The sequence below is a fragment of the Aspergillus novofumigatus genome (assembly GCF_002847465.1).
Source record: "Aspergillus novofumigatus IBT 16806 chromosome Unknown P174scaffold_6, whole genome shotgun sequence".
Lineage (NCBI taxonomy): Eukaryota > Fungi > Ascomycota > Eurotiomycetes > Eurotiales > Aspergillaceae > Aspergillus > Aspergillus novofumigatus.
Genome location: NW_020194279.1, coordinates 531143 through 558612, shown reverse-complemented (window position 1 = coordinate 558612; position 27470 = coordinate 531143). Strand labels below are relative to the sequence as shown.

General features: G+C 49.3%; 10 protein-coding genes across 10 annotated transcripts, besides 3 other annotated features; 7 read left to right on the top strand and 3 right to left on the bottom strand.

Annotated features, from left to right (window-relative positions):
* Positions 1-409: 409 nt before the first annotated feature.
* P174DRAFT_462067 (uncharacterized protein) lies at positions 410-951 on the top strand (the record flags this gene model as incomplete). The annotated part of the gene is made up of 2 exons (XM_024830088.1): positions 410-800; positions 866-951. The coding sequence occupies 2 exons, from the start codon at positions 410-412 to the stop codon at positions 949-951; spliced, it is 477 nt and encodes a 158-aa protein (XP_024680120.1).
* A 167-nt stretch (positions 952-1118) lies between these two features.
* Positions 1119-3177, bottom strand: P174DRAFT_410072 (cytochrome P450). The gene is made up of 3 exons (XM_024824226.1): positions 2939-3177; positions 2047-2883; positions 1119-1991 (listed from the first exon to the last, which is right to left on the bottom strand). Exons 1-3 carry the CDS (start codon positions 3075-3077, stop codon positions 1282-1284), a joined length of 1686 nt encoding a protein of 561 aa, XP_024680119.1. The 5' UTR covers positions 3078-3177; the 3' UTR covers positions 1119-1281.
* An 838-nt stretch (positions 3178-4015) lies between these two features.
* P174DRAFT_513981 (putative cytochrome b5 reductase) lies at positions 4016-5881 on the top strand. The gene is made up of 2 exons (XM_024832041.1): positions 4016-4409; positions 4473-5881. The coding sequence occupies exons 1-2, from the start codon at positions 4277-4279 to the stop codon at positions 5774-5776; spliced, it is 1437 nt and encodes a 478-aa protein (XP_024680118.1). The 5' UTR covers positions 4016-4276; the 3' UTR covers positions 5777-5881.
* A 290-nt stretch (positions 5882-6171) lies between these two features.
* P174DRAFT_392766 (uncharacterized protein) lies at positions 6172-7476 on the bottom strand (the record flags this gene model as incomplete). Its single annotated transcript, XM_024823572.1, has 1 exon — positions 6172-7476. The coding sequence occupies one exon, from the start codon at positions 7474-7476 to the stop codon at positions 6172-6174; it is 1305 nt and encodes a 434-aa protein (XP_024680117.1).
* A 2089-nt stretch (positions 7477-9565) lies between these two features.
* P174DRAFT_513979 (lignocellulolytic auxiliary activity family 11 protein) lies at positions 9566-10598 on the top strand (the record flags this gene model as incomplete). The annotated part of the gene is made up of 2 exons (XM_024832040.1): positions 9566-9722; positions 9783-10598. The coding sequence occupies 2 exons, from the start codon at positions 9566-9568 to the stop codon at positions 10283-10285; spliced, it is 660 nt and encodes a 219-aa protein (XP_024680116.1). The 3' UTR covers positions 10286-10598.
* A 311-nt stretch (positions 10599-10909) lies between these two features.
* Positions 10910-12378, top strand: P174DRAFT_443490 (putative 2,3-diketo-5-methylthio-1-phosphopentane phosphatase). Its single transcript, XM_024827843.1, has 3 exons — positions 10910-11636; positions 11694-12119; positions 12173-12378. Exons 1-3 carry the CDS (start codon positions 11331-11333, stop codon positions 12281-12283), a joined length of 843 nt encoding a protein of 280 aa, XP_024680115.1. The 5' UTR covers positions 10910-11330; the 3' UTR covers positions 12284-12378.
* A 582-nt stretch (positions 12379-12960) lies between these two features.
* P174DRAFT_462061 (cytochrome P450) lies at positions 12961-14540 on the bottom strand (the record flags this gene model as incomplete). Its single annotated transcript, XM_024830087.1, has 2 exons — positions 12961-13103; positions 13190-14540. The coding sequence occupies 2 exons, from the start codon at positions 14538-14540 to the stop codon at positions 12961-12963; spliced, it is 1494 nt and encodes a 497-aa protein (XP_024680114.1).
* A 1884-nt stretch (positions 14541-16424) lies between these two features.
* On the top strand, positions 16425-17207 carry P174DRAFT_422678 (bZIP transcription factor; the record flags this gene model as incomplete). Its single annotated transcript, XM_024825069.1, has 3 exons — positions 16425-16523; positions 16580-16744; positions 16815-17207. 3 exons carry the CDS (start codon positions 16425-16427, stop codon positions 17205-17207), a joined length of 657 nt encoding a protein of 218 aa, XP_024680113.1.
* A 454-nt stretch (positions 17208-17661) lies between these two features.
* P174DRAFT_452813 (uncharacterized protein) lies at positions 17662-19936 on the top strand (the record flags this gene model as incomplete). The annotated part of the gene is made up of 4 exons (XM_024829114.1): positions 17662-18122; positions 18184-18600; positions 18661-19367; positions 19418-19936. The coding sequence occupies 4 exons, from the start codon at positions 17662-17664 to the stop codon at positions 19462-19464; spliced, it is 1632 nt and encodes a 543-aa protein (XP_024680112.1). The 3' UTR covers positions 19465-19936.
* A 2962-nt stretch (positions 19937-22898) lies between these two features.
* Positions 22899-23565: a sequence feature (Protein overlapping with rRNA (P174DRAFT_491527) was converted to a misc_feature.).
* Positions 23566-23602: 37 nt separating this feature from the next.
* Positions 23603-23693: a sequence feature (Protein overlapping with rRNA (P174DRAFT_373992, PKX91516.1) was converted to a misc_feature.).
* Positions 23694-23720: 27 nt separating this feature from the next.
* Positions 23721-23977: a sequence feature (Protein overlapping with rRNA (P174DRAFT_373992, PKX91516.1) was converted to a misc_feature.).
* Positions 23978-25419: 1442 nt separating this feature from the next.
* Positions 25420-27327, top strand: P174DRAFT_452811 (Zn(II)2Cys6 transcription factor; the record flags this gene model as incomplete). The annotated part of the gene is made up of 3 exons (XM_024829113.1): positions 25420-25647; positions 25706-26151; positions 26205-27327. Exons 1-3 carry the CDS (start codon positions 25537-25539, stop codon positions 27325-27327), a joined length of 1680 nt encoding a protein of 559 aa, XP_024680110.1. The 5' UTR covers positions 25420-25536.
* Positions 27328-27470: the final 143 nt, after the last annotated feature.

Here is a 27470-nt window from a genome sequence, read left to right as displayed (position 1 = left end):
CATCGCCGATCACCCGCTTCCTTTTCCGGTTAAACCGGCCGAAATGGCTTGATCCATCTGGGAAATCAAACGACAACAACCATTCCAATAGGATATCCTATATCTCACACTTTGCATATATGGGCGTGTAGGTCCGACTGTGTAGTTCTGTCCATCTTACTCATGTGTACCAAGCATCCGGAAAGTCTCACCAATGGAAGGACTCTACGTCACCGAGGAATGACAGTCCGATAGGACAATGACCATGGAACCATAACAAGACAAAAGATATAAATTGGCGCAGCCATGAGGACTGATCACAATGTCTCGAACTCAAGTGAATACTGTAGCCATACTGTGGGACACCAACCATGAGAGACCGTCTGATGATAACAGCCATAGCCTCCCTGGCTTTCACCTCAGCCCAAGCATGCGACATCGTCCCGCGGTCACGCATACCTTCTATGGATTCCCTGACAATGATCCCCCAGGCCCTGCAATCGCGTACGATTGTGGTCGTGGCCTCACAGCCGGCGGGATCGGCACGTTCGACGATCCTCTGACCTTCGCCTCGGCCCCTGGCGAGTTCACGCAGTGCGAAGTCATCTTTTCCCCGTATCTACACAAGTACATCCGGTTCGAGGATCTTTGCTCTCAATGCGCAGATGAGTGGACCAGCTCTGGAATACATCACATAGATATCTGGACGGGCGGTAACACCACCGACGGAGGCCAGGATCAGATCGACTGCGAAATGAGGCTGACCCCGGCGGGTGACTTGTCCATCGTGCGTGATCCCAGCGTGGACTTGGCTGTCGATGGTATGTTGCCACTGCACTTACATTCGCCATCTTTAGCTGTGGTTGGTAACAATGACGACTTTTAGCCACTCCGCTCTTTGTCCCTGGCGGCAACCCATCTTGCAATGTTGACCACGTTTTCCCTGATGAGAGTGCTGCAACCTTGTGTTAGATGGTATTCATGAACTCTCAGATGATTCTTGACTGAACCGGTGTGGTAAGGTCTGGTGTAGACAGGTCATAATATGACTGTAAAATGTCATGTTGGTGTTATGTTTCTAGAACCTCAAAAAATCATCGTTTTACAGATGCCGCTGAAACAGATCCCACGCATTGTTTCTCCTTAGTCGCACGGAAGTCGATTCCTGTATACATAGCTCCAAGTGCAAATGGTATTTTGATAAAACAAAACGCTAGTCTATAATACAGAAGCTTGTCATCAAGGAATAAATCCTGACAAAGGCAGTAGTAAATGTCCAAATATTATATAGAAACGTCGTCATCACAGTGAAGGCGATGGAGCCGCTTTGTCTGACCTTGGCGGCCATTTGACACGCCTTTCAGCGCGAACATATAGGTTGGTCGGTCGAATCAGTTGGAACATGGGATCGTACTCGATATGCCCGTCATTCTCCCTGGCAAACTTGTATCGGTACACCAGCTTGGGCAGGAAGACTTTAACTTCTTGCAAAGCAAAGTTGAACCCGATACACATGCGAGGACCAGTGGCGAAGGGAATATAGGCCGTCTTGTGTCTGTTCTTGACTTCCTCTGTGTCCCAGCGATCAGGATCGAACCGCGCAGGATTGCTCCACACGTCTGGGTTGTTGTGAAGGTGGTGCAGAGCGCCAATGACGACCGAGTCCTGCGGAAGCTTGTAGCCACCAGGAAGAATCATATCTACCTTGGCGGTTCGCCCAGGCTGATATGAAGGATTATGCCGACGCTGGGTCTCCTTGATAAACTTGTCCATGAAGGTCAGACGATCGGTCAAGTCCGCAGTAAGTTGCGTGTCGGCATCGATGCCGTTGTCAATAAGCTCTTGCAGCAACCTCTCCTGCACCCCAGGGTAGGTGACAAGGCCGTAGATGAGCCATGATAGTAATGAACTGGTGGTTGTAAAGCCGGCTCCTGTTGCTACCACCAATGCCTGCATTAGACTGGTCTTGGGCAGCTTTTCGCCCTTGTTGTCGGTGGCACGGAGAGCGTAGTCTAGAGAGAAATCAGCCAATGTATTCATCCAAGCTGTAAAGAAGCTATCACGTACCAACCATGTTGGATGCTTTCAACGCCGCATCCTGTAGAGGGAGATCTTCAATGCCTCCGCGAGCAGCGTTTTGAATAGACTCATTGACCATATCGATGATACGCCCTCTGGCATTTCTCAACCGTTGCGGGTCACCGAATGGTAACTTGGCGTACCAATCACCCCACGCAGTCACTTTCTTATTCAGCTCCAATGACTCCGCTATGCGATAGACAAGTTCATGTGGTGGTGCATCGATGGACGAGAAGTGTTTGAAGTCAATTCCAAGGACCAGCTTGCCAACCGCCTGCGACCCAAGCTTGAGCATGTACTGATAGACATTCCATGCTTCCTCTTTTTCGTCTAGGGCATCAAAGACATTGAACGCGTCTTCAACCGTTTCCTGCATCATGGGGGCATAATGACGCACGGCCTTAGGGCCAAGTGCTGGTGGCAGGAACTTATGTGCAGTTCTCCACTCTGGGGTATCAGTATCGCCCAAAAAGACACCAGCTTCCTGATTCTTGATGGGATGCAGAGGGTGCGCTGCATTGATCTTCTTCGTGAAGAAGTCTGTTTCGGCGAAAATAATTGACGAGAGCTGTGGATCATTGGTATGGTATACGGTGCGACCCATGTTGGTTGTCTTAAAGATCGGCCCATACTGTTCAAAAAGGCGCTGATGATTGCCCAGATGGTCGGGATAGACTTCAAAGAAGTTCCCAATGAATGGAAGGCCCTTGGGGCCCGGTATCTCGCGCACCGCCTTCCCATCGATTGTGATGCTGATGATATCTTCACTAGCGGCGATTTCGGGCACGTCATGTAGGATGGAATCCCGCGATAGGAATCCAATACCTGCGAGGGTCAGCTTATCTATATTGTGCTCTTGTGCGTCTCGGACGGTCTTTACCATTGGGCTCAACAATCGCGAAGTGCGCCGCAATCAGATGTCTTAGGTCTTCATATGTCGTCGTTGACTCAAACTGGATCTCTTTTGCTGTCGAGCCGGGTTCACCCAGAAGGTGAAAGAGCTTTGTTGTCGTCGACATCCTGTCGCAAACTGGTATGCAGACTCCGCAGCAAAATGATTTGAAAGGGACGGGATATTGTCGGACACGAACCGAGAACCGGGACGGACGGCCATTCTCAATCATTTATAGGGGGTATATGAGTCTGCAAATCTATGCAAAATGCCTCGAGATAAGATGAGACTCGGATAAAAGCCGACCTACAGCAAGAGGAACCAGAGCATCACTGCATAGTGTATCCACCTCATGTATAAGCGCCGTGTACTAAGGATTCAACGGAATCGGCGAGACCGTCTCGGCCAGACCGATGCGATGAATTCGTGAGCGACGATATTCCAGAAGAGGTTACTATTTCATGGAGTGCCTCGGCTGTTTGAAGCTTTGTGTTGGATTCTAAGATTAAATCCAACTCTAATTGAGCGATCGACAGTGAAGTCCCACCACTAACCAGAGATTTCTGCTTATGCAGACGGGACATGTACAAGTACTTACAACAGCACTCCGTACAATGGTGATAGACGTTAACGGGCAATTGGAATAATCATCACGAATCAATCTGCTTCACTTCGACTGATTTAAGAGGCGCCAGCATGCCGATGTTGTCCGTTTGCTATGTGGCAGACTGCAAGCGATGAACAGCCCGTTCATTCAGTGAGAAGCTATACCGTGTATAATTCGGTAGCCCGCCCGAGGAGGGCCAACAAGGATTTCTTTTCTAGCATGGATCAAGGCGTGCCGAGCCAGAACCAGTCCAGCATTACTCTCAGAAAAAGAAAAAAACCATCCAATGTTCGGGCCGATCTCAGACAAAAACAAAAGGCAAGACTAAGAGTGTTGTTGGTGCCGAGGTAAAAATGCCGATTCGAGAAAATTCGTGCCGTGCGCTAGAATGGCAGGGGAAGTTGCGCCGGTGAAGGCAAAGGAGAGTGGATACTAGAGATCGCTATTAGGTTCTCATTTCCGACTGAATAATGAATAATCTACAGAAAGATCGTTAGTACGGAGTACTCGGTGTACACGAGAATAGAGTATGGATACAGAGTGGTGGTTGAGCAAGAATAATCAATTTTATCCGTCTTTTCACTGGCCGATGCTTTCCCTTAATGGATGCTAACGTCGACATAGTTTATAAAATCCGCGAACTGCCTGCCACCCCGAATTGACGCTACTTACTTACGTTCACTTGAAGCTTTCCCCTTTGATTCTTGATACCGTTAGCAATGGCCGTTTCAGCGATGGCAGATGTCAGCGGCGCTCAGAAAAGCCCTGTTGTAGATTTACCGGAGTACACATTGAAGGAAGTTGCACTGCATAACCGCAAAGACGACAATTGGATTGTGATCCACGGACAAGGTAAGTCGCATGACCCCCAGGAGAGTGCAAACTTTGAAGCCTTCAGTTGCTAAGACTTGACAGTGTACGATGTGACAAAATACCAGAAAGATCATCCCGGCGGCGCAGATGTTCTGGTTGAAGTTGCCGGCTCAGATGCGACGGAAGCATTTGAAGACATCGGTCATTCAGAAGATTCGCGCGAGATTCTGCAAGATTTCCTGATTGGAACCCTTCAGGACAGGAAAGAATATGTTCCTCCGAAGAAAGTTCGCGTCATCGCTCAGAGTTCCGTCGAGACTCCTTCTTCATCACCGGCCCGATACGTAGGAGCGGTCACCAGTCTGCTAGGAGCAGTCGCCTCCTTGATCTATGTCTACCGTCGCGGTTCTTTGCACGCACTTGAGACCACAGGGTCACTTCACAGATATCTCTCTCCACATTTAAACGGGCTAAGGCTGCCCCGGGGAGGCTTCGCCAATGGATTTATCGCAGCTACTCTGATTTGTGCGGCAGCAGGTGGTGTTATCGCACGTAAAGCCGCCAAACTCACCAAGATCGAGTCGGGATTCCTGCACTATCCGCCGCATATCAAGGCACGCAAGGCGCCCAAGGTTGACCCGCACTTGCTTAAAGGGTTCCTTGACCCGAAGGAGTTTCAGCGCCTGCCTCTGATCCAGAAGGATCAATTATCTTCAAACGTATACCGCTTCGTGTTTGGGTTACCTGATAGCAACGGGGTGATTGGTCTTCCCATCGGGCAGCACGTCGCCATTCGCGCTGTCATCGATGGTGCTACCGTGAGTCGGTCGTATACACCCGTTTCGAACAACCTAGACCGAGGAAGACTGGAATTAGTCGTGAAATGCTATCCGGACGGCATGCTCAGTGGAAAGTACCTAGCGAACCTGCAAGTGGGTGATGAGGTCGAGTTCAGAGGCCCCAAAGGAGCGATGCGCTACAAACCAGGGTTCTGCAAAAAGCTGGGAATGGTAGCCGGAGGAACAGGAATCACACCTATGTACCAGCTGATCCGTGCTATCTGCGAGGACGAGCGTGATACGACAGAGATCAGCCTTATCTACGCCAATAGAACCGAGGCAGACATCTTGCTGCGGGATGAACTCGAGGAGTTTGCCCGCAAATATCCCAAGAATTTCAAGCTGTGGTACATGCTTGACACTGCGCCGGAGAATTGGGCGTATGGAAGCGGGTTCGTCAACCAGGAGGTCCTCAGTGAGAGGCTATTCGCGCCTTCGCCTGACAGCAAGGTTCTCCTCTGCGGGCCTCCGGGCATGGTGAGCGCTACCAAGAAGACGCTGGCTGCGATGGGATTCCAGAAGCCAGGACCAGTTTCCAAGATGACCGACCAGATCTTTTGCTTCTAATCTGGTATCTTCATTGGCAAGGGGAGGCATGCGTATTGTATCATACAGTGGAATGTACTGCAATTGTTCATCTCGTGATGCGCCGAGTAGTCTAGTCGTTTTTCCTTCCAGTTCAACAATAGATTAATACAGTGTCTCTGGTAGACTCATCAGCCTTGCTTTGTGCATGCTGAAATGAACTGATTACTGCATTGTGCCAGACTCTGCCCCGACGTGCGTCGACTAGAGGTGCGGTTCACATTGTTCATACCTCATCTCGGTTGGAGCTGGTGCAGGCATGGCTATGCTCGAGGAAGGCCGGTGAAAGAACATAACGATTACCGAAAGTACAAGATTCTCTTCGCAAGGACATAATTGATGGGTATCATGGGCTACTGCTAGCTGTATGTGTCTATTCAAAGCAAAAATGCAAAACCAGCAAGTACGAGCAAAACGAAAACAGCACGATTGACAGCCGTCTCAACAGGCAAGTTTCGGTCACCCCAGCTGCCTTTGACCAGAGTTCCACCCGCAGCACCGGGGCTATACCTGGAGGTGCGGCGGTCAGGCAGTACCGGTCTCGCAGTTGCATTGAAGGGAACCGGCTTGGGTGGGAGATCGTACTGATTGGCAGGAAGAACCCTCACCTCGCCGGTTAGGTCAACGTAGATGTAGGCTGCCTGAAAGAAAGGACGACCGAGAACAATCTCCTCAGTATTCTGCTCGAAACTGCACCGGCTGCTGCTGTCGGTCAGATTCCCCGGGATCCCAATCAAAATCGAACTAGAGACACTCCCGACACGGTTCGGAAACATGTTGATTTCCAGTGTGATGTTGCGGCCGCACCAGTCCCGGGGGAGGATCAGCGAGTCGCTGGTCAGATCCAACCGAGCAGGATAGACGATGCTGGGTTCGGACTCGTCCGAGACCGAGAAGGGACCGGACCGTTTCACCTTGGCATTGATGCTCGTGCTGGTGCCGCTTGGACTGGGATTATATTTCCAGACGCGTAAGATGACGGCGGAGACGGACTGCTTGCCGGTCTGCAGAAAGGTACCGTTGTTGTTCATGGTCTCTGCGACGGAGATCCAGGATGTCGCATCGTCGGTGAGACGATTGGCGTCGTAGAGCCCGCCTAGTGCGAGCGAACCGTTCCATTCGCCTTTATGGCCTAGGTTTAAGCCAAAAGGGACTGTTTTCACGGGAGTATTCTCATCGATACCACTGGTGGTGACTGTCAGGTGAGAGTCGTTCCCCAGGTTGAGTATGTGACGGTCATGCTGGGATACGGTGAGATTGACCTGGTTGCCGTTGAGGTCTCCTGTGAACTGGGCGTTCACCAAGGTATACTGTGTTCGGTTCAGCAGCTGGGTACCATTCTCCCCCCAGTCACTGTCAATGTCGCTATCACCTTGCCCAACAGATATGGTATACGCAGTCACCGTGCCATTCCCACTCGTACCATTGGCACCCCAAGGTGTGGTAACATCTTCCGACAGTCCGACCAACGGGATCACCCAGCGATCAGGGCTTGTGATCGGAACCGGCGTAGAGGTGGATGAGGGATAATAGATTTTAGTGGCTGCAACGATCACCGTCGTGGTTGCTGTTGGTTCATCATGCGCTGAACTGCGAGCCGGACTTGCGAGGATTTGTAGAAGAGAGAGCAAAGCAGATTTGGTGGTGAAAAGATGCCGGCTCTTCCAAGAATTTCGCGTCATATTTGTCATTTGATCGAGTCCCAATCTTTTAGACTTCGTCAGCACCACTAACAGTAAGGTAAACGTGAGAATAAACAGCAAGAAATAGGGTCACAAACCAAAACGTCTCGATACGCCCATTGTTATAATCGAAAACAGTGAGGACTAACACAACCTCAAGGCAGAACCAAGGCAGCACTGTTCAGTTATAATGAGCCTAAAACCAACATTGCTCCATGACCGGAATCCCCTATTATGGATCTCGCGACAAACAATCTGCATTGTTGGCCTCCACTTTGTTGATGATCAGCGTTGTGGTGGATAGACGGCCCCGGTTCTAGTTTATTGGCATGGATGAGTTTGTCAGCTATTTGTCAATGAATTTTGCTCTAAAAATAATAGCCTCGTAAACATGAACCTCCTCTTATCTTCAATCTTGAAGCAGTTCTCTGGACATGACTATATGCATGTACACAGCCTGAGCGAGAGAGTGGCTTAGATGGGGCCATAAACAGAGCACATCAATAAAGGCTAATGTTTTACCGTAGTGGGGATTTCGATAACAGACTATGAGATGATCATCTAAGTGCTCTATCCTCGGCCAAAAAGAGATTGTTTTCTTGTGACCGATTTTGGGATTTTGTAGTCTGCGATGTGGTCTAAGATATAGATGGAGATCCACTAACCCTGTCATACCAGGATGCCCGTATATACTTTATGAATATGAAGATGTTCTTATCTCCATTTGCCCATTCATGACCTGCACTCGCCTTTGTCTGTTTTGATTTTATGAAGGGCGGTACAGCTGAAGGAGAACTTAAAGCTCATCAGCACCTTGAAGCAACAGCCTCTATACGATGGTTATGTGTTCTCTATGCCTGTTATTTGGATGCACCAAATTCGGACTGGTCCTGTTAGATGCCAAGAGTAACATTGGAGGACCTTCACAACATCTGGCTGTGATGACTAGGTAAGAGTGTGCATAGACTTGCCTTCTAAGCACAACTCTATTCTCATATTGGTCTATTCCGAGGCAGAGTGATAGAGATTAGTGAGGATGAAGGCCATATGGGCCATGCAGGGCTGAATGATTTTAATTGCATAATCCCGAGGCCCAGAGTAGGCGCCCTAAAGTGCAACTAATCCCCAGGCAATTGAAACATGACCAATCTCTCAAACAAGTGTAACAGTAGGATTATAATGTTGTATAGACTTAAAGTACCCCGTAGTCGGCACTTGCTTCAGACCCTGGTCGAAAGGAAATTAGACCGGGGGCGCCAAGTACCTCCCCCCTCACAAATATCTCAATGTGATTGAACAGTCACGGGAGACTAGGAATCTCATGGGATTAGCTTGTCGCTTCGCGTTATCAATGATTAATCGCTCTGCAGAACTTGAAATTGCCGAGTCATGCTGTCCCTTGACGGGACTCGTCTCAGGTCATGTGGGGATAGTCACAGCTAAATGCGAGATCTATGCCAGGAACAGATAGCACATTCCACTCTCGTCTTAGGCCGCTGTTCATGTAAATTGATTAAAGCCACCGAATCCAATCGGGCGCGCGTGATGATCTCTTCAGGTTCGTCTTCATCCTCGAGCGAGCATCAAACAGGGCCACTCAACCCGCCCATCTTAGGCTGTCACTGTAACCCATGCTGCTGGAGGGTCTCAGCTCATAGTGAAATGTTGATTGCGCTACGCGAACTGAGGACGTGACCCAGTAAATTTCGATCGTCCTCCGGGTGAGAGGATGAAACAGGTATAGCATACTGAAACTGCCTCAATGGAGAATCAAAGGCCTATGTAACCCAGCCATGGTCAAGTGGAGCTTTTCAGTTACAACTTCCATGCAATGCGCCTGGATTCTTCTGCCACTGAACGCCGCAGGCCTTGCTTTGTCGAGTAGTCTCAATGCGACTGAGATGCAACAGTTGAGATGTAACCTGGAGGAAGTCTCCCTTTTCAACATTCGCGAAAAGTTACCCTCAGGAACTTGGCGAGGACGAAGGTATAAGAACAGGGGAATTGACGGCAACGTTATGCATCAATCCAGCAAGTCTCTCAAAGCATCCAATCGAAGACAAAAGGGAAATATCACCTGGCAGCAACGATGATGCTCAGCAAAGTTGTGATGGGCCTGCTCACTGTCAGCCTGGCAGCAGCTCATATGGAAATGAGTTGGCCTTATCCTCTTCGCAGTCGCTTCGACCCACAGGTGCCTGAGGAGGATATCGATTATTCGATGACCAGTCCTCTGGACAGCGATGGTGCTTCACCCCTTAACCATTATCAGGATGGATCTTCTGTGCATGTCTAACAGGTGACAGGCTCTAACTTCCCCTGCAAAGGATACCAGACCAATACTCCCTGGCGCGCAACCGCACAGTATACCGCCGGTCAGACATATAACATGACCATAACGGGCTCCGCAACCCATGGAGGTGGCTCTTGCCAGCTCTCTCTGAGCTACGACAATGGCAAGACATTCAAAGTCATCCAGTCCATGGAAGGTGGATGTCCACTTGTGTCCAGGTATAACTTCAAGATACCTAGGGATGTCGCTAACGGCCAAGCCCTCTTTGCGTGGACTTGGTACAATTTGATCGGCAACCGGGAGTTGTACATGAATTGCGCAGACGTGGTTATCAGTGGAGGTACTGGCAGTCCATCATCTTTTGAGAGTGCTTATCCGGATCTGTTCGTCGCGAATGTTGGTAATGGCTGTTCCACGGTTGAAGGAAAGGAGACGGTCTTTGCCAACCCTGGTGATCAAGTCATTTACGGTGGTAAAGTCACTCCGTCAAGCCCTGCATTTCCTATTTGCCATTGAGAGAATGAAATTATCGTCGGTTAGGGTTGAGACCAAAGGAGCATGTCATTGTACATAGTTGGATTTGCCGAATGAGAGAAATATGTACTCATCTGCATACACTTTGACCAGCTGCATAACCATTTTCCTGTTCTGGATGTGATTTAAGTCATATCACTAGGCTGCTGGCACCACCCGTGGGGTCGGAAATATCACTTCTGTTATTGTCGCCACTGACCACCCTGACGAAATCAGATTTGATGACGGCACAGTACTCCGATCAAAAGCTCAAAGCTCTTTTCTCAGCAGAAGATTTTAACACCAAGCGGAGATCTGATTCGGCAATCCAGAAATCGGCCATCGGCAAGAATAATTTCCAATGACGTCAAATTCTGCCACAATGGCTTTCATACTCTCCTGGACTTTTCCTGTTTCGGCTTAACAATGCGGTGAAAGATTACTCCGACAACCAAATCTAACCTGATCAGGAATGATGCGAAGAGCACGTGCGCGGGTCTCGATAAGCGAGTTCAAACATTGGCCAATCATGGATGGAAAAGAAACTCCGCTCCACCAATTCGCGGAGTATGAGAATTTGACTCTTTGACCCTTCAGAGGTCGAGGAGCATGATCCAGACCCAGTCTATTGAATTTCCACTCTTTTAGTATCTGCAAGCCAACCGCAGAAATGTTTATGAGAGAGCCGGCGACGTCATTTCCTTTTGCGCGATGGATATCCTGTTATCCCGTTCTAGCAACTCAACATCGCCACTTCGAAAACATATTTGACCGAAATGGTGTCCCCAGATATCTGTGACCAATTCGTCGTGACTTCAATCCACCAATCCCGAGACTCTATTCCCAGTTGCTTGTCAGACTAAAACAAGAAACATGCCTAACACAACAAGAAAGATTGTCTGTTTCTCAGGTACGCAAGCCCCAGCAGTTCAGCACAAGCTTTGGTCCCTGTCGATCTTATACCTGTGTTTTTCTATTGTGACAACGATAGGATCGCTGATTGGCTGCTAATTCTGTGCTATTCCCAGACTTTGATGGCACCATATTTATGCAAGACACTGGCCATATTCTCTTCGACAATCTGGGATGCGGCACGAAGCGCCGCCAAATGCTGGATGAGCAGATCAAAACCGGCGAGCGGTCATTCCGTGATGTGTCCGAGGAAATGTGGGGATCTCTGCGAATCCCCTTTGAAGACGGGTTTGAGGTTATGGAACAGGAACTCGAAATCGACCCTGGATTCCAGGAATTTCACAAGTTCTGCATTGCCAACGGCATCGATTTCAACGTGATCAGTGCAGGGCTGAAGCCCATCTTGCGCAGAGTGCTGGACACGTTTTTGGGGGAGCAGGCTGTAAGTCATAGCCGCCCCTCCTCTGATTGAATGATTTCGCTGATCGATCGGTGGAAGTCGTCAATCCAGATTGTTGCAAACGACGCCGATATCAAATCGGACGGTTCGGAATGGAAACCGATCTGGAGACATGACACCGAGATGGGTCATGACAAGGCCCTTTCGGTCCAGGAAGGTCGCGCCGAGGCCGCCAAGTACTGCATTGATGGCCAAATTCCCCTGATCGTTTTCATCGGTGACGGTGTGTCCGATCTTCCTGCTGCCCGTGAGGCCGATGTCCTCTTCGCGCGCAAGGGCCTTCGCCTCGAGGAGTATTGCAAGGAAAACAACATTTCGTACATTCCTTTTGAGACATTCACCGACATCAAGCGGGAGATGGGGTCGATCATGGAAGAAGACCAGGAAAAGACCAACGGCCAGGGAACCCCAGCTCGGTTCAACCCACGTGCCAACATGTGGAGAAGGGTTTCCAGCCAGCAATCCGTACGCCCAAAGCCTTTCCACACTTTGTACCGTCTGCTAACTGTCTGGGCCAGGTTCCTCAGTTCATCGCCGCCACTCCTTCGAAGGAAGAGAAGATGTTCCTCTGGCCGGAAAATTTCACAGAGTACCGCCCCAGCGGAATTCCGGAGGACGTTTACGCTTAAGGATATTATGGGAACTCAACGGAGGAGAGAGGCATTGCATGATGCGGGCGTCATGGTAACAATTCAAGAGAAAAAGATCAGAAACATAGATTGGATATCTCATGATGATTTGTATCTAGATTTGAATGTTTATATATCGATAAGCTTTTGTACATACCCAGAGAAAAACAACCTAAATGCAATTTCATCGCAAAGCTGCTTGTTCAAATATTTCCCGTCTACAAGCAATTGTCAAGGTCCGCCGGCCTGCGCAAGGCCGTCTGTATCTTGTGTCTGGATTGAACGCAGCAAAGACTCTATTTTGTTGGCAGTCTCAGAAAGTCAAACGTCAATGACTTGAACTATGAAACTTCTCGACAAGGTTCGGTGCACGGCCGGGTACACCAGCTCGAAAGCCATGGAAATGATACAGTCGTAGGTTTCGGGACGTAACCAGCCGATCGGGTTTCACTGGTTTCGAGTATTTGGCCACGATGGAGCCTAACTAGGAACATGGTTAGAATCCGGACCTGGGCTGGTTCAACCATATAAGCTTCATTCGGCCATTGGTACAGAAAGTTTATTGCTCACTGCGTTTACACTAATCATCTGGCTTGAAGCAACACTCACTGCGCAACGATACCGGTTCTGGCTGAATGAGCACAAACAGCGAGACTTTATAGATTCAAACTGATGATTCACAAATTCACCGGCGTAAATTTCAACATCAGCTTCCGTCCCTTGGGTAATGAAATAAAAGCATAATCCTGCTCAATGCCTTCATCATCGACGGTAGAAGTGGTATAGTTGGTGTAAACTGCAGCCATGACAAGTTTGATCTCTTCAACCGCCAGCAGATTCAGTCAGCTTGCATTCACAAGCATGCTGCGAGGAAAGGGAAGAGAAGAGGGCGAAATGGCGCCTTACCTTGCAAAGCAAAATTACTACCCAGACACATCCTCCCGCCACTGCCAAACGGCCAAAAGAGTCTTCGCATATCGTGAATTTTTCCCGGTCCTGGTTGTAGCCAGCGCTCTGGCAGCCACTCGAAAGGCTGAGGGTAGACCTCGCTGATTCGGTGCAGGGTATATGCGGACGAACTAACTTTGACTCCACCGGGGATGCGACCGTATCCTTCAATTGCTATACCTTCTGGTGTCAAGGGTGTGACTCTTGGTAACGGAGCAGGCGCAGGCGAGTGCACTCGGAGTGTTTCTCGGACAATGGCATCCAGCAAAGGGAGAGAGTCTATAGCGGCTGGAGATGGCAGAATTGGGAGGCCCTCGTTACTCAACTCCAAAAATGGATAATTTAAGGATGGCGTTAATGTGAGCAGTTCTTGACGAAGTTCAGCTTGCAGCCGAGGTCGCTTTGAGAGCTCCCACACCATATACACAAAAGTGATTCCCGAGGTCTCGTGCCCAGCCACAAGATGATCGAGAAGTTCTGAGGCAAGCGCCAACTCCAGAGGTCGTTGATCTGGATGCTTCTCCAGACTCTGGCGGAGCTGACTATACACGACCGGGTTTGTGGCCACCGGCACATCGTTAGAATGCTCGTTGCCTTGCATTCTCCGGCAGAGCAATAGACACCAGCTTTCGATGAAGCCCAAATACCGCTCTTTCAAGCTCAAGTACTTGAATCTCTCGTACTCCACCAGCCATTTTTCCCATCCTGGGAGATCGAAAAGAAAAGTCGTGCTATTGGCCGTGCCGAACAGAAACGCAGACGTAAAATCCATCCCCAGAGCCTGAAACAGCGGCAAGACATTGGTCGCCTCTCCCTTCTCCGCAAGCTTTTTCAAAATAGGGAGGAGCCTCTGCGAAAGAATGATGGACGAAATATTGCGCAGATCCACGGATTCGTGCAGATATGACTTGGAGTAAATCTTGCTCAGCATGCGCTTCTGCCGCGCATGAGAATCGTTGGGTAACATGCCCACAAGATTATCCGTAAGAAAATTTACAAAAGCATCACGGTAGAAGGAGTGTTTCTCGAAGGCACCGGTATAGATGACTTGAAGCCCCCGGAGTGAATTGACGCTCAGCTCATTGGGTCCCAGACGCACGACAGGCCCATGCTTGCGATGAAGGTCGTAGATGGTCAGTACCTCCTGCCCAGACCGCCGCTTCCTTTCAATCCAATAGCCCGAGACAGGGGCGGTGAAATGTGCATTGGGGATTTTCGAGAGAGGACCTAGGAAGTATGGAGAGATTAGGAATTTGTAGAGAACCAGCACCAAGGAACTGCCGACAGCAACAATGGTAAGGAGGGACATATTTCAATGCTGCATATAGGAAAAGGCACCTATGCAGTGGAGTTCAATTTATCAAGGGATCGACTGCATATTTAAGAATGGCCCATCCCCTCCATTGTGTAACTCTTAATATGCCGATCATCGGTGAGACTGGGAAGCAAGGGACTGTTAGCGTGGGATCACTGCATATTATGTACACGCCGTCGACACGAGGTTCGATCGCCAAACTCACATCTGAATGGAGTCATTTGACGAGTCAATTCACCTTCTGCATGAATCACATCCGACCTTCCTATTTGAGGTCAGGCGAATCAGAAGGCATGGGGTAACGGTGCGAAGCGGGTAGGAAGAGAGGAGCAAACAAATGAGGTTGTTGACAAGTCTCAAAATGCAAAAAGAATCACGCGCTACAGATGTCGGACTGGAATCATGAGTCTTGGACTATTGCTGGTATCGAACACCATCTGACTCCACTTATCCTAGGGCATTTTTATATCGTTGACCCCGCGAGCTTAATTGCTACTAACGGTGATATTAGTCAGGTGTCATATTAAGCTGTGCATTATGATAGTATCGTAATATTTAATGCAAACGAAGAGATCCTCTGGTCCGCTCAGATATTTGTAGAGGGACAACACAGGAAATGAACAAATGCAGTCCGTCCTCTTTTCAGAACGACGCCCAAAGAGACAACTCCAAAGCACCATGGCAATTGTATCCTGAAATTCCAGTACTTTCTTGAGACGTGAAGCGAAACTGATTCGACCACATGCTTATCAGTAGTAATGCTTAACAGCCTCCTTTCCACAGTAAGCAGAAAGAGAACAACCTGAACTCTCTTGGACTTGAATCAATCCTGTATAGACCAGGCGATCTACTCATCAAGTGCAAAATGGACGAGTGTTTTCTTTAAAGATTAACCCTAGTTATCCTTCCTCTCTACAATTCGACATGCCCCAAACAATATTGGTCGAATGCCTTTGGAACCCCAAGGTAGATTTGTAAGTATCCTTGTTCCTGCTAATTGATGATCGGATACTAGCTGCTAGCAAGTCTCCAGGGCGAAATAATACGGACTTCAAATGTTTTACTACAACATACACAAACAGCTACAACGCTTTGCCTGGAGTTCATCATTCTTGTCACACTGTATAGAAGCAACCCACTAAAAGGTCGGGCCAACTATAAAAGCCCATACCGTCGAGATCACCATTCAACAAGTGCTTTGCTTTTGCTGAATTGATTTCTAAGTATTTTTTGATAAATTGCCAAATCCCTCATAAGGAAATAAACGAATGCGTAATATTACTATCTATTCCTACCAAGTTCCAGCAAGCCAACGGCAGAGACGTAAGACATGATATTAGTGAGACAGCATCGGGCGAGTGTAATGACGAAAATACTCCACGGATTGTTTTTGGTTTAATCTCCTGCGAGTCGTCTTGTAATTGACGTTGTCAGACTACGGCGGACCATGTGGCTACCCCACTTATGGACATACCTTTCATTTGCCGTCTGTTTTCCGGCGATTTGCGATATCAAGCATTGTCCAATTGATTCGCCTGGAGTGGGACGGAACTTGGGGGTACTATGGAAAATAATCTGATCCTAGTGAGACCCTGGCCCAAAAGACCATGTCTCATTTGTCCGGGTTTCCCTCACTGCATTTCTGATGGATTGTCTAAAATGAACGGCTTCACGAATGCCACCGAACTAACCGTTTCGGGGCATGCCTCAGTCTGATCTGTCTGGTCCATGGCCCTCAAGCATCGATACGGATACCATGTAGACCTATCTCACTGGAAAAGTCGATTGACTTTCAACATATAAGGGTCCTGGGATCTCTTTCGAAAATGATGGAAATTCTCCAGACCAACTCCCTTCTCTCGTTGAAACCTCTTCAAGATGGCCCATCGTCCTCAGCAAAGCCCCAGTGCCCTCTATTTTCCCGCTTCCTGCATCGGCGATGGCACCACCACCCCGTTGGAGTTAGTCTACGCACTGGTAAGTACGCTAATAAATCATTGGCCGTCCCGATTTTTACGATAATGTGAACAAAGGACGAATATGGCGTCCACCAAGCCATCGATGAAACTTGTATGCCACGAGGACTGGCTCTTCCAACCACACCTCCGGACTCCAGTACTCAGCAGGCTGGGCACGACGGGCATAGTCTGGATCCCCATATGGTCGACGTGCTGCAGCACGATTGCATAACAAAAACTGTATTTTTACCACTTCCAGCCCCCACGTTGTGCACTAGTTATCGCTAACGCTAGGCTGACTCAATCCTAGGTCCGACGGCGCATGCAGAACCGAGAGGCCCAGCGCCGCTTTCGCGAGCGCAAGGACCAGCAGAAGAAAACCCTCCAGCAAAAGGCCGAGGATCTTCAATTCAAATGCCAGACTTTGCTGGATCAGTATACCAAGCGGACGGACGAGGTCTGCTGCTTGCTCAAAGAGAATGACGCCCTACGATCCGAGGTTAAGACTCTCCGCCAGCAATGGGAGATTATCTCCACTATTTTGCACCGGCCAAAAGGTTCCCGCTCCCCGCCTGTTGTTGTGGATGAGACTTCGCCGGCCCCGTCGCTTTGTTCCTCGTCTGAAAGGTCAATGAAATTCGATGACTTCTGGCGGCGTCTGGATGATTTCACTGATGATAAGCATTCCTCCAACCTTAGTTAGTTGTCAATCCCATCTATGGTTTGGCTTGTTTCACTTTTTCACCTATAATGATGATATCCCTATCTCCTTTTTCTTGGCTACATAATCGGAAATGGCTTGTTGAAGGGAATTGGGTGGGATATGTGTCCGACTCGACCAGTGCTGCCACACCGCGAGTTCTGGCCATTACTAACTGTGTATCTAATGTTGACAACTGATTTTACACCGTCTGGTTGGCTGTTTTTATTAGCGGCCCGTCCTGCTCGACCCGAGAGGGAGGGCTGATTGGGTTCCTACGCGATTGTGGCTTGAGCAGTATATCGATATGCTTCATCTGCTAACCCGAAACGGGAAGCTCGCCCCTTCTGTGATTGGGATGGAAGGCGCTCGCTCATGTAGCCTTATAAAAGATACGTGATGGGATTGTCGGCTCTCAATTCATCAGCGAGCTCTGTTCAGTTATAACACGATCACCATGTCGTCTCCAGTTTCACCAAAATCATCATCGTCATCCAGCTCATCCCCAGGAACCGAGGCCTCACCCATGCTCCGTGGCAACTCCAAGCCCATCTTTCTGTTCATCGACTCGCAGGCCGACAACCCGCAGAACCCCTCTCTTAACAAGCAAAAGCAGGCATTTGTCCTACGAAACTACCACCGGAAGAAAAAACAAGCCTCGATTGAGAGGCTGAAACCTTCGAAGCCATCTAAACCATCCCTATGTCTTGTCCACGGCAGGACCTCGAACTTCTCGCCAGCATATCCTTGGGATGCCCTCGCAGAAGAGAATGAAGAGTTCCAGTCAGACCGTCCGCAGGGTACTCTTAATCGGGTTGCAAAAATGTCGGAGATGTGGTCTCTGAAAGCGTATCTGAGCCAGGGTTTTGTGGATCCCTTTTCCGCCTCGGCCGTGCAAATGTCCGACTCGATGAATCTGTATTTTCATCACTGTATGAGCGGTTCACAGTTCCATGAGTACACACGCTGACGAGTCTAGTCCGGATCCACACCATCGCCTCTTGTTATCCCTTGACTCCACCCGCATGAGCATTTGGTGGTGGCAGCGAGCAATATCCCAGCCGGCTCTGCTCCAAGCGCTCCTCTTCCTCACGGCGGGCCACCACGCAACCCTCGAATCCAACAACGGAGTCTCCTCCACAGCCATCGAGAAATCAATCAAAGACTCCCTCCGTCTCCGCGGGAACACCCTCAAAACGCTGAACGATATCCTGCATGATCCCATAAAAGCCGTCGCAGAGTCCACCACCCTCATTGTAGCCTCGCTGGTGGCCATCGAGGCTGTGGATGCCAACTTTGAGGCTGTACACGCGCACATGAAAGGTTTAAAAAGACTCATTAATCTCCTCGGCGGCCTCGACGCCCTGGACCACATGACCCTCTCCAAAATCTACCAGTATGTACAGTTCCAATCCCCCACCGAGATCAAGAGACGGAAGTAACAAAGCTTGTGCAGGAGCGATGTCAAAAGCGCAGCCCTCCAAAATTCCCGTCCCACGTTTCCCATGTCCGCTCGCTGGCGCAGCGAGATTCTCCAGGAATCAACCCTCTTCCGCTCAACAGAACACCTCCGCGTCTCCGAATCTCTCGAGGCACTGGGGAGCCGCTTCTTCGCCGCACCGTGGTACCCGCCCTTAGACAACACCTTGAAGACGTTCGTCCAGATTCTGCGGCGCCTAATCATCTACTTCGAGACCGCGCAGCAGCAGCCCTCGATCGTCCTGCCGACGGACAACGACCTCTTCTTGGTGCTCGAGCACCAGCTCCTATCGGCCGCGTATGAGACCGGTACGACTCTGTTGCAGGAGCCACTACGCTTGTCCCTGCTGATCTACCTGAACCTGCGGATCTGGCATTTTCAGGCCTTTCCGTTCATGCAGTTCATGGTCGAGGGTTTGAGGAGAAGTCTGGTACCGGCATACGGACATGCCCAGTCCACCGCGCCGGATCTCGTCTTCTGGATTCTGTTCATCGGAGGGATGGCGTCGCAAGGCTATAAATGTCACCCCTGGTTCGTGAGTCGGTTAGCGGAGATGGCGCGTCGTCTGGATTTGGTCGAATGGGAGAAAGCGAGGGAAACGCTAGGCGGGTTCTTTTATACCGATCAGCCGGGCGAGAGAGGCGCAGAGAATCTGTGGAACGAGGTGCTTCTGATGGAGAGTTGTAAGTGCTTCTATGACCTTGATCCGAGCATGGGGCTAACGTTATTCCAGACCCGTACATCGCCCCAAAACCGACGTTTCAGGTCCTCATGTTATGATTATTTGCCATGGGCTATCTTCTGCCGAATTGCGAATACGTCTCTAGGTAAACCAACGATCTTGTGTGGAATTCTCAGCAATTCTCAAGCAAGATACAGTACATTCAACCTTGAATCAAACTCATATCAGGCGCTGGAAGAGGTCCGGAACGGGGTGGTCGACGACGACCGCTCATGATACAACAGGCACACTCTTCGGTACAGTGTCCATAAACCTCGTCTCCCAGTAATTGCATCAAACGATGTCGCCGCTGAAGTATGGCGAAAACCGCGTGCCTCCAGTTCCAGAAAGGGGTTGCCCTGATTGTTTTGGACATCGAGCCGGTGCTCTGTTCCTCGCGTTTTTGGCTCATCGTAGTACCAGTCTCTCTTCCATCGTTTGTGGGCCGACATGAATTCCTGTTCGCACTTGGGCGTTTCCTCCTCCTCCTTCTTGTTCTTGCGAAACAAGACATCCTCCTTTGTGTGCAGCTTTCCTACGGTGAGGTGATCGTTGGGGGAAAGTTATGTGAAAGGTTTGACAGCTATTTGGTGTTCTTGTCATTATCTAGCGTAGGGGAGGGGCTAAGGGGGATGAGGTGGCAGGAGAACTCCGCCCACTATGTCTGGGACGCGCTTTCTATTGCTTCGCGCTTATTTCAGCTCGTAGCAATGGTGGAGTTGGTCTTTGCTGCTAGCACTTCCTTCGTTGAGGTTGACGCCGAGGGCTGCAGATATGTCGTATGGGATCAACTGCCTGACCTTTCAGAAGGCGCATTGCCAATGGACTATACAACATCAAAAATGGCGTATTCGAAGGAAATAGTTAGATTTATGTATTCTCATTGAGATGACTACGGCCAATGACTCTTTGTCTGGCCAGAGGGAGTCAATCTCCATGGCAGTCCTAACATCAAATATTTACGCATTCTGGGTATCATTGATCATCACCTGGCATAGTAGCAGGTTCATCACTGGGGTTTTTCGGATCCTGCGAAGCGGATGCCTGGTGGATCTTCACCCTTGCAGGCAAAGTCCGACCGTCCGTTTCCTTATCGTTCACACTCAAGCTTTCTTCATTAGCCGTTGCGGATGAACATTCGGCCTGGTCTTTATGGATGGCTTTTTCGTCCGACACCTGCGCATCCGTCTCGACATGTCTATCGTTCTGTCTCTGTCGCCCATGAAGAAGTTTCTCTTTTGAATCATCCAGCGTCTCATGCAAGGCTCGCAATTTGTGCTTTGCCCGAACGTATCCCTCCATGCCTGCAAGGATGGCGTACGACTTTGTGATGGAAACATGGGACATATCCACACCTTGATCCTGCAGGGCGTGGACGAAGGCGCGAAAATTGGCCGAAGGCGGACGGTAATGGCCACTGAAACGTAAGTATTTATTCCTGTCTCATCTGCAGAGTGAAGAGAGGAAGATTAATCTACCTTAAAGGTGTTACACTACGTAGCTGACCGTTCCAGATTTTGATCAACCCTGCCGCCGCAACGCGTGCACCCCGTAGGAATGAGGAATGTTGGAAGGCTCCCTTTTCCTTAATGCCGATGTACAGACGAAATGAAGTGTCCGCGACCTGTGTCACCGTCAGTCATGGGTACTCTGGGTCCCTGATAATAGGGAAAAGTTGTCTCACGAATAACCACATGTCCTTTCTCTTTGCGGGCTTGCGAGCAAAATGGTCGCGCACCACCGACGGTGTGATATGGGCTAATTTGTGGATTCCTTTTGCTTCCTCATACCCTTGGTTGATCTGTTCGCTGGGACGATCATCCGCTGAGTCTCCATCAGTCGACGACTGACTTGACATGGAAGACGAGCTTGAAGCATACGCAACCGGATAACCAGCCTCGGAGTGACCTCTAAACTGTGGCGCGTCCTCATCGATCGGCACAACCCCCTTGAGACTATCCTTGAAGCGTGTACTATCCGTGCACACAAGCTCGTTATTCCTTGCCCAGCGGAAGTGACCTGCCTGGTCTACCGTGACCAGATAATTCAGCCGCTCGTCCCGGCTGAGATAGCGCACTTGCTGATGCTCCAGCTTTGCACGCGGACACTCAGGCAAATCTAAATCTTTCCCCTCGCCATGATCGAGCCAATAGAAGAAGTTCTGGGTTGAGGGGCAGTTTTTCCAATAATTGTGATATTTGCGCAGGTTGCTGCCATGACGATGCTTGAGATCAACCATTTCGAGAAAGTACCGTTGGTCCATCATCTTGGCCATCTTCTCAGATGGTACTCCGTGATGGAGTATGGGAAATGAATGGAGAAATCGCGATCTGGTAGTGGAAGAAGCATTCGCTGGCGCATTTTCGGAGGGTCGTCCTGTAGCCATTGGACTAGCTGTGGGCAGTTTTGAAGAATCGGTCTCGTTCCTGAACTTGCCGTCATCACTGCCGGCTTGCATAGCGACACCGACGACTCTTTCCCATTTTTGGTGCACCTGTTTGGAGGTGTCTGGGCCTGCGCCCTCTGTAGAAACGGATGGACGATGGAGCTGACGCCATCTTGCTTCTTTGAAAGCCTGACAGAAGAAGTAAGCAGACTGGTCAGAATATGACCCTCCAGAGGACATTACCTCAGACCATCGCGCAGATGCATTCAGCCCCAACCCATGTAGTTCACGTCGCGTTCGATATCCGCGATAAGTCCTCTACACCGTCAGGTTAAACATATACAACACTAGAAGAAAAACAAGACAATGCTGCTTTATGACAACTAAATAGAAGATGTACTCCGTACCTGAATAAGACGAGCTGCTTTCTCCCGATCCGCTACAGTGACGTCATTGTTCCTGGCAACTTCTGTCCCATCGGTCGCGGTGTGGAGAGAAAAACCATCACCAGACGCAGCAGCTGTCTCTGCAGAGGGCACCGCAGAGGTGACTGCTATATATTCAGCCATATGAGGGAAACGAGATCATCAAAGGCGAGTTTATTTAAGAGAAGACGGGGAGATAATATGGAGTAGATCAAGAAGATCCCCAAGGAACTCTGTCGCAGCCAAACGAGGAGTTACTGGTGCCAAGGACGGAGATCATCACGAGCGCAGGTATTCAGGCTAGCCAGGCAGCCATTCAGAGGATGCTCCACCAGTATTTAGCGCTCGCTTAATGGCGGTGCATACAGCCTTACATGGTTCTCCAGGACAAGGACTCAGGGATGGTCAATCTCCCTTTGATTATCTTTGCATGTGCGTTCTGTCAGTTCTGTAATTGAAGATGGTTATATAGTATCATTCTCGCACTTGCGTTTCGCGCTCCCATTCGCATAGGATCTGTTCCTTCCACCGGTGACTACTGACAATGGAAAAGTTTTGGTGTCAATAGTATTCATCAAAACAAAGAAAAGAGCGGCTCTGAAAGCACGCTTCAAATGAGACTGGGTCCAAGAGCTTGATGATGGCATTGTGCTTAGCAAAATGCGAGGGTCATCTCAGGATGGTCTGTTCTCTTACAGCTACTGATATATCTGCCCATCTGGCCCATAGCAGTGGCTCGTGAGAATTACACCAACGCTGTCAATGAGAAGTCGACTCTCCAGCTTGAGTGCGCTTACGTTGTCCTTGACTTCTGTTTGATATTATTCGAGGGACGACCCCGAACCAGAGCTACCTTTTTCCTTTGTCGTCATCTCGGTGCGTTTCGATTTACTCTGAGACACCACACATCAGTGCCTAAACGTCAGCCCTTTGCTAGTGCTCAGTTGAGAAAAGTGCCGAAGACAGGTCTCCGACCAGACAGGCCCATGAAGTCTATATTCACTTGCCAGTCTAAGTGCAACTCTACACTGCCTCTGCCTTTCAATGAGCCCATAGCAGAATTGGCTCACTTTCTTGGATGTACTACCTTTCATATAAATCCTAAACAACTCCATCCTACCACATACGACCATAGGGTGTGGAAAACAGGGCTTCCCGTCCGCTCAGCCGTACTTAAGCCACACGCCGGCCGGTTAGTAGTTGGGTGGGTGACCACCAGCGAATCCCGGCTGTTGTATGTTTTTTCCTCACCTGGTCTTTTCTTTTTTACTTTATTATATGCCATTGCTGTCCTTGCTGAAACCTTTAAGGCAGATGCAGCTGCTGTCAGAATCTATGCTGCCCCTTAATAGTTGATCGATGCAGAAGATGAGCTGGCTATAACCTATGGCTCTTCTTGTTCTACTACATACAACCATAGGGTGTGGAAAACAGGGCTTCCCGTCCGCTCAGCCATACTTAAGCCACACGCCGGCTGGTTAGTAGTTGGGTGGGTGACCACCAGCGAATCCCGGCTGTTGTATGTTTTTTTTTCTTTGTTTTATTGCTTTGGTAGGAGGGCCTGCCTTGTCTTTCACCCTCTTCATCCTTCGTCTATACGACCGGTGCCACGAAACCGTGCCTATCTACACGTCCAGCTGCAGATCGGCCACTGTTGGCTGGCACTCTACAGTGAGATTTATGGATCCCAAGAGGACGATAGATGTTATTGTGGGGCCGAGGGAACTATTAACCATATCATACTCGACTGCCCAACGCTGAGAATACCACAGCAAAATCTACGCAGAGAGATCGGAGACGCATTCGGCGATATACCAACCATGCTATGAGGTAAGGGGAATACCAGCCACGCAAAGGCTGTAGTGGATTTTGAGAAAGGCAGTCATAGTTAAGTGCACTATGCTCGAGTTTCACTACGATCCATTTCGGTTTGACCGTCCTCACTTTTTGCCCACACAACAAAAGAGATGTCCTTAATGTGAAGGGACAAGCGAGGGAAGAAACTGGTCAAAGAAGGGGATAATTATAGACACACATCAGTGCAGGTACGAGAAAGAGAAGGCAAGCGTCGCAGAGTTGTTCATAAGACATGGAGCCATAAGATACTTAGCAAGGAGATACATACATTAAAAATACCCATTGCTAACATTGGGTCGTTGTATGTAGGTCTTCGATAACCATAATTTGCCAGAGTTGCGCTGAAGGGTAGCGTGGGGAACGATACAATATGAGATATTTAGTATATATACACGGTTATGCCATAACCTTCAGTTGCAAATAATACCAACAAATGACTGCTCCCAGGCATTGTCTCTACCTTCACAGATACTCTAGAAAAGACAGAACCCTATATCCACTCCAAATATCTCTTGAAGATACTCTAATGTTGCATCAGAAAGCTCAGAGCCTCGGCCCTAATCGCCAAGAGCGGGCAGCTTCTTCGGCGAAATTATCACCTGGTTTATGCTTGGACGTGAGGGTCTGTCTGATATTAACTCCGGACTTGTTCTGGGCCAGCAGATCGATCAGGAATTCGTGTCATTTTGACCAGAAAACATAGATTCCAAGAGGATTCGCAATGTTCAAGATGATTGATTTTCAAGACTATCTGCGAACGACTACCTGGTCTTTAATCATGTGACACAACCCTCTGAAGTGTAGTCGGCCTAATTTTTTTTTTTTTTTTTTTTTTTTTTTTTTTTTTTTTTTGAATAGGATGATTACAATTCATTAGAATTGGAAAGAGCGGTACGAACATGAAGCTTCTCAAGATAGTCATCATAGTCTAGAGGCAAAGTGGGCGATGAGGATTCTGCCGATCGTCAATAATTATCGATAGGCAACTTATCGATGACAAGCCTGATTTTACGGGGGTCAGTTCACTGTACATACTTCGGAGTTCGGGGTAGGTCAGGAAGAATACGTGAGAGGGTAATCATCCCTAGCAAGAGGTCGTGTCAATTTGAACAATAGGTCGGAAGACCCATACAGAGGAGATAGATGAATACCATTCGTACACTCAATCAATGTCAACGGCTGTCAGAATAAGCTAATCTAAGTTAGGACATGATTTGGAATAGCTGGGGGCGAATAGTTTGCCTCCCACGAATAACGTGCGTACATTAGTGCTGATTCTGCTTGGGAGTGTCATCATTCGTGGGGCTGATGCATTTTCAGCCTCAAAAAGACTCCAGAATGGGACCCGCCCAAAGGTTTCTCGACGGACATGGAAGACGAGCTCTGAGACACCTTGGTTAATACGGTCGATTCCCCCTTTTGTGCCGATACCTTGATTCGCGAAATCTAGTGGCGTCGACAATATGGCTGGCGATATGACGCTCTTGGAACCGCGGGCGACCGGATTCAGACTCCGGAAGACACACAAGAAATCTAGGGACGGTTGCTCCAGATGTAAACACCTGCGGAAGAAGGTAGGTCGTTTCTGCATCTCGATGACTCTACACGCAGTGTTCTGATCATATCGCCCAGTGCGATGAGTTGAGACCGAGCTGCTCCAGATGTACCAAGCGCATGTATACATGTCGGTACCACAACCCTTCCAGTGATGGCAACTTGTCAATGGAGCAGGGATCGACTCAACTCCCTGTTCCCAGTTTGCCTGTCTCCCCACCAATTCCCAGTACCGCAGTCCCAGAGTGTGTGTCACCCTTAGCACCTTTGAGTGATCAGTCCTCGGTTCCCAGTCCTTTGTCTGGTGGACAAACTGCTTCCTTTTCAAGTCTGGGTACGGATGAAGAAAGACCACGTTTGGATAGACACACTCCTGGTACTCTTGATACGATAGAACTCGGTCTCTTGAGCCACTACCTCACGCACACCAGTCGAACTATACCTGTCGACGATCTCGATCTCTACGCTCTTTCGGTAGGGGTGCCAAATCTCGCTTTCAGTTCCGACGTAGTCATGTCATCCTTGTTAGCCCTGGCAGCAGCATGCAAGTCGCACAATATAGCTAAACGAGCCCAAGCGCGTCTGGACCCCAGAGCCTAATGGATATTCGAAAGCTACTTGCGCTTGCGGAGCGCCATCACCAGGCTTCCCTACGGCACATACAAGCGACCATGCAGAACTCGGATTCGTACGATCACGTTCTTGCAAACGCAGCATTGATGGTCTTGTACGCCTCTGCTAGCCACTCCATCCGAGTGCAACTTGCGGCCGCTGCAAAAAAGTGTAGGCAGCGGTTGCCAAATGAGGTGCTTCCACAACACTCACAATGGATCTCGTTCACTCGCGCTGCCCATACAGCGTCGACTGCAATTCTCAACGGACTTGTAGCCGGCGCAGATGAAATTTGTACTGCCACCTCCAGCCCGATTCTAGATGCACGATCAGAATTACCGAATCCGGGTTTTTGTAGCACAGATGGCTTATCACCAGAGGATGGTCCATCCGAGAACACAAAACGTATATTTATGCCTCTAGTCGCATCTACATTCAAACGAGCTCTTGATAGTCTACGCAGGAGAGCTGAATTGACAACCGCCCCTTTGAAAAGGTCAGAGCTTTGTGCAGCCGACTACCTACAGCTACAGGCATGCTTGGAAACTGTATCTGTACTTGAGCGATGTGCATGCGCAGCTCTATCCGCAAGAGAAGGTAGCACAAGCGCCGAGCCACCAAGATATCAGCCAATATCATGTGGTGGATTCTCTAAAGTCTCGCCGTGGGTGGCAAGATACATGATCAGTGTCACGTCGATGGAGTCGCCGCAGATACTCCGACGGATCATCATGTCTTTTCTGAACAAAGCACCGACTGAGTACCTTAATCTCGTCCTGTCAGTGCTGGATTCACCCTCCGCGGAGGCGAGGGCTGAGAATTGGATGGCACGAGACTCACCTGGGACGGAGGTACCGCTGCTCGACGCCACGCATTTACTAGCAATGGACATCTTTGCCCATTGGCTGGTCCTTGTTATGTTATTGGATGGCGTCTGGTGGATTAGTGATATTGGAGAGTGGGAGCTTGGCCAGGTTATATCATTAATGAAGACTCAGGATCTGCCAAGCCAGTCTGCAGATATTGGACAAACGTGGTGGCCCGAGACCATGTACTTGGTTAAGCGGGAGCTCACTCCAAGTGCTTAGCACTGGTAGATTCTTGATATAACTATTTCATGCCAACTACTACTCATGCGCAGCGTGTTTGAAGTTTTGATTGTTAGCAAAGTCAACATGGACATGGGGTTTACAGTTCCGGATGAGGATTGTGGCATGAGCGTATTATAAGC

Bases quoted from the DNA above. Each gene is read 5' to 3' on its own strand.
- P174DRAFT_443490 (XM_024827843.1), top strand. From the start codon at position 11,331: ATGCAAGACACTGGCCATATTCTCTTCGACAATCTGGGATGCGGCACG. The intron at 11,637-11,693 runs GTAAGTCATAGC...GATCGGTGGAAG, and splicing joins CGTTTTTGGGGGAGCAGGCT to TCGTCAATCCAGATTGTTGC. The intron at 12,120-12,172 runs GTACGCCCAAAG...TGTCTGGGCCAG, and splicing joins GGGTTTCCAGCCAGCAATCC to GTTCCTCAGTTCATCGCCGC.
- P174DRAFT_410072 (XM_024824226.1), bottom strand. From the start codon at position 3,077: ATGTCGACGACAACAAAGCTCTTTCACCTTCTGGGTGAACCCGGCTCG. The intron at 2,884-2,938 runs GTAAAGACCGTC...TGACCCTCGCAG, and splicing joins CGCGATTGTTGAGCCCAATG to GTATTGGATTCCTATCGCGG. The intron at 1,992-2,046 runs GTACGTGATAGC...ATTTCTCTCTAG, and splicing joins GAAAGCATCCAACATGGTTG to ACTACGCTCTCCGTGCCACC.
- P174DRAFT_513981 (XM_024832041.1), top strand. From the start codon at position 4,277: ATGGCCGTTTCAGCGATGGCAGATGTCAGCGGCGCTCAGAAAAGCCCT. The intron at 4,410-4,472 runs GTAAGTCGCATG...AAGACTTGACAG, and splicing joins GATTGTGATCCACGGACAAG to TGTACGATGTGACAAAATAC.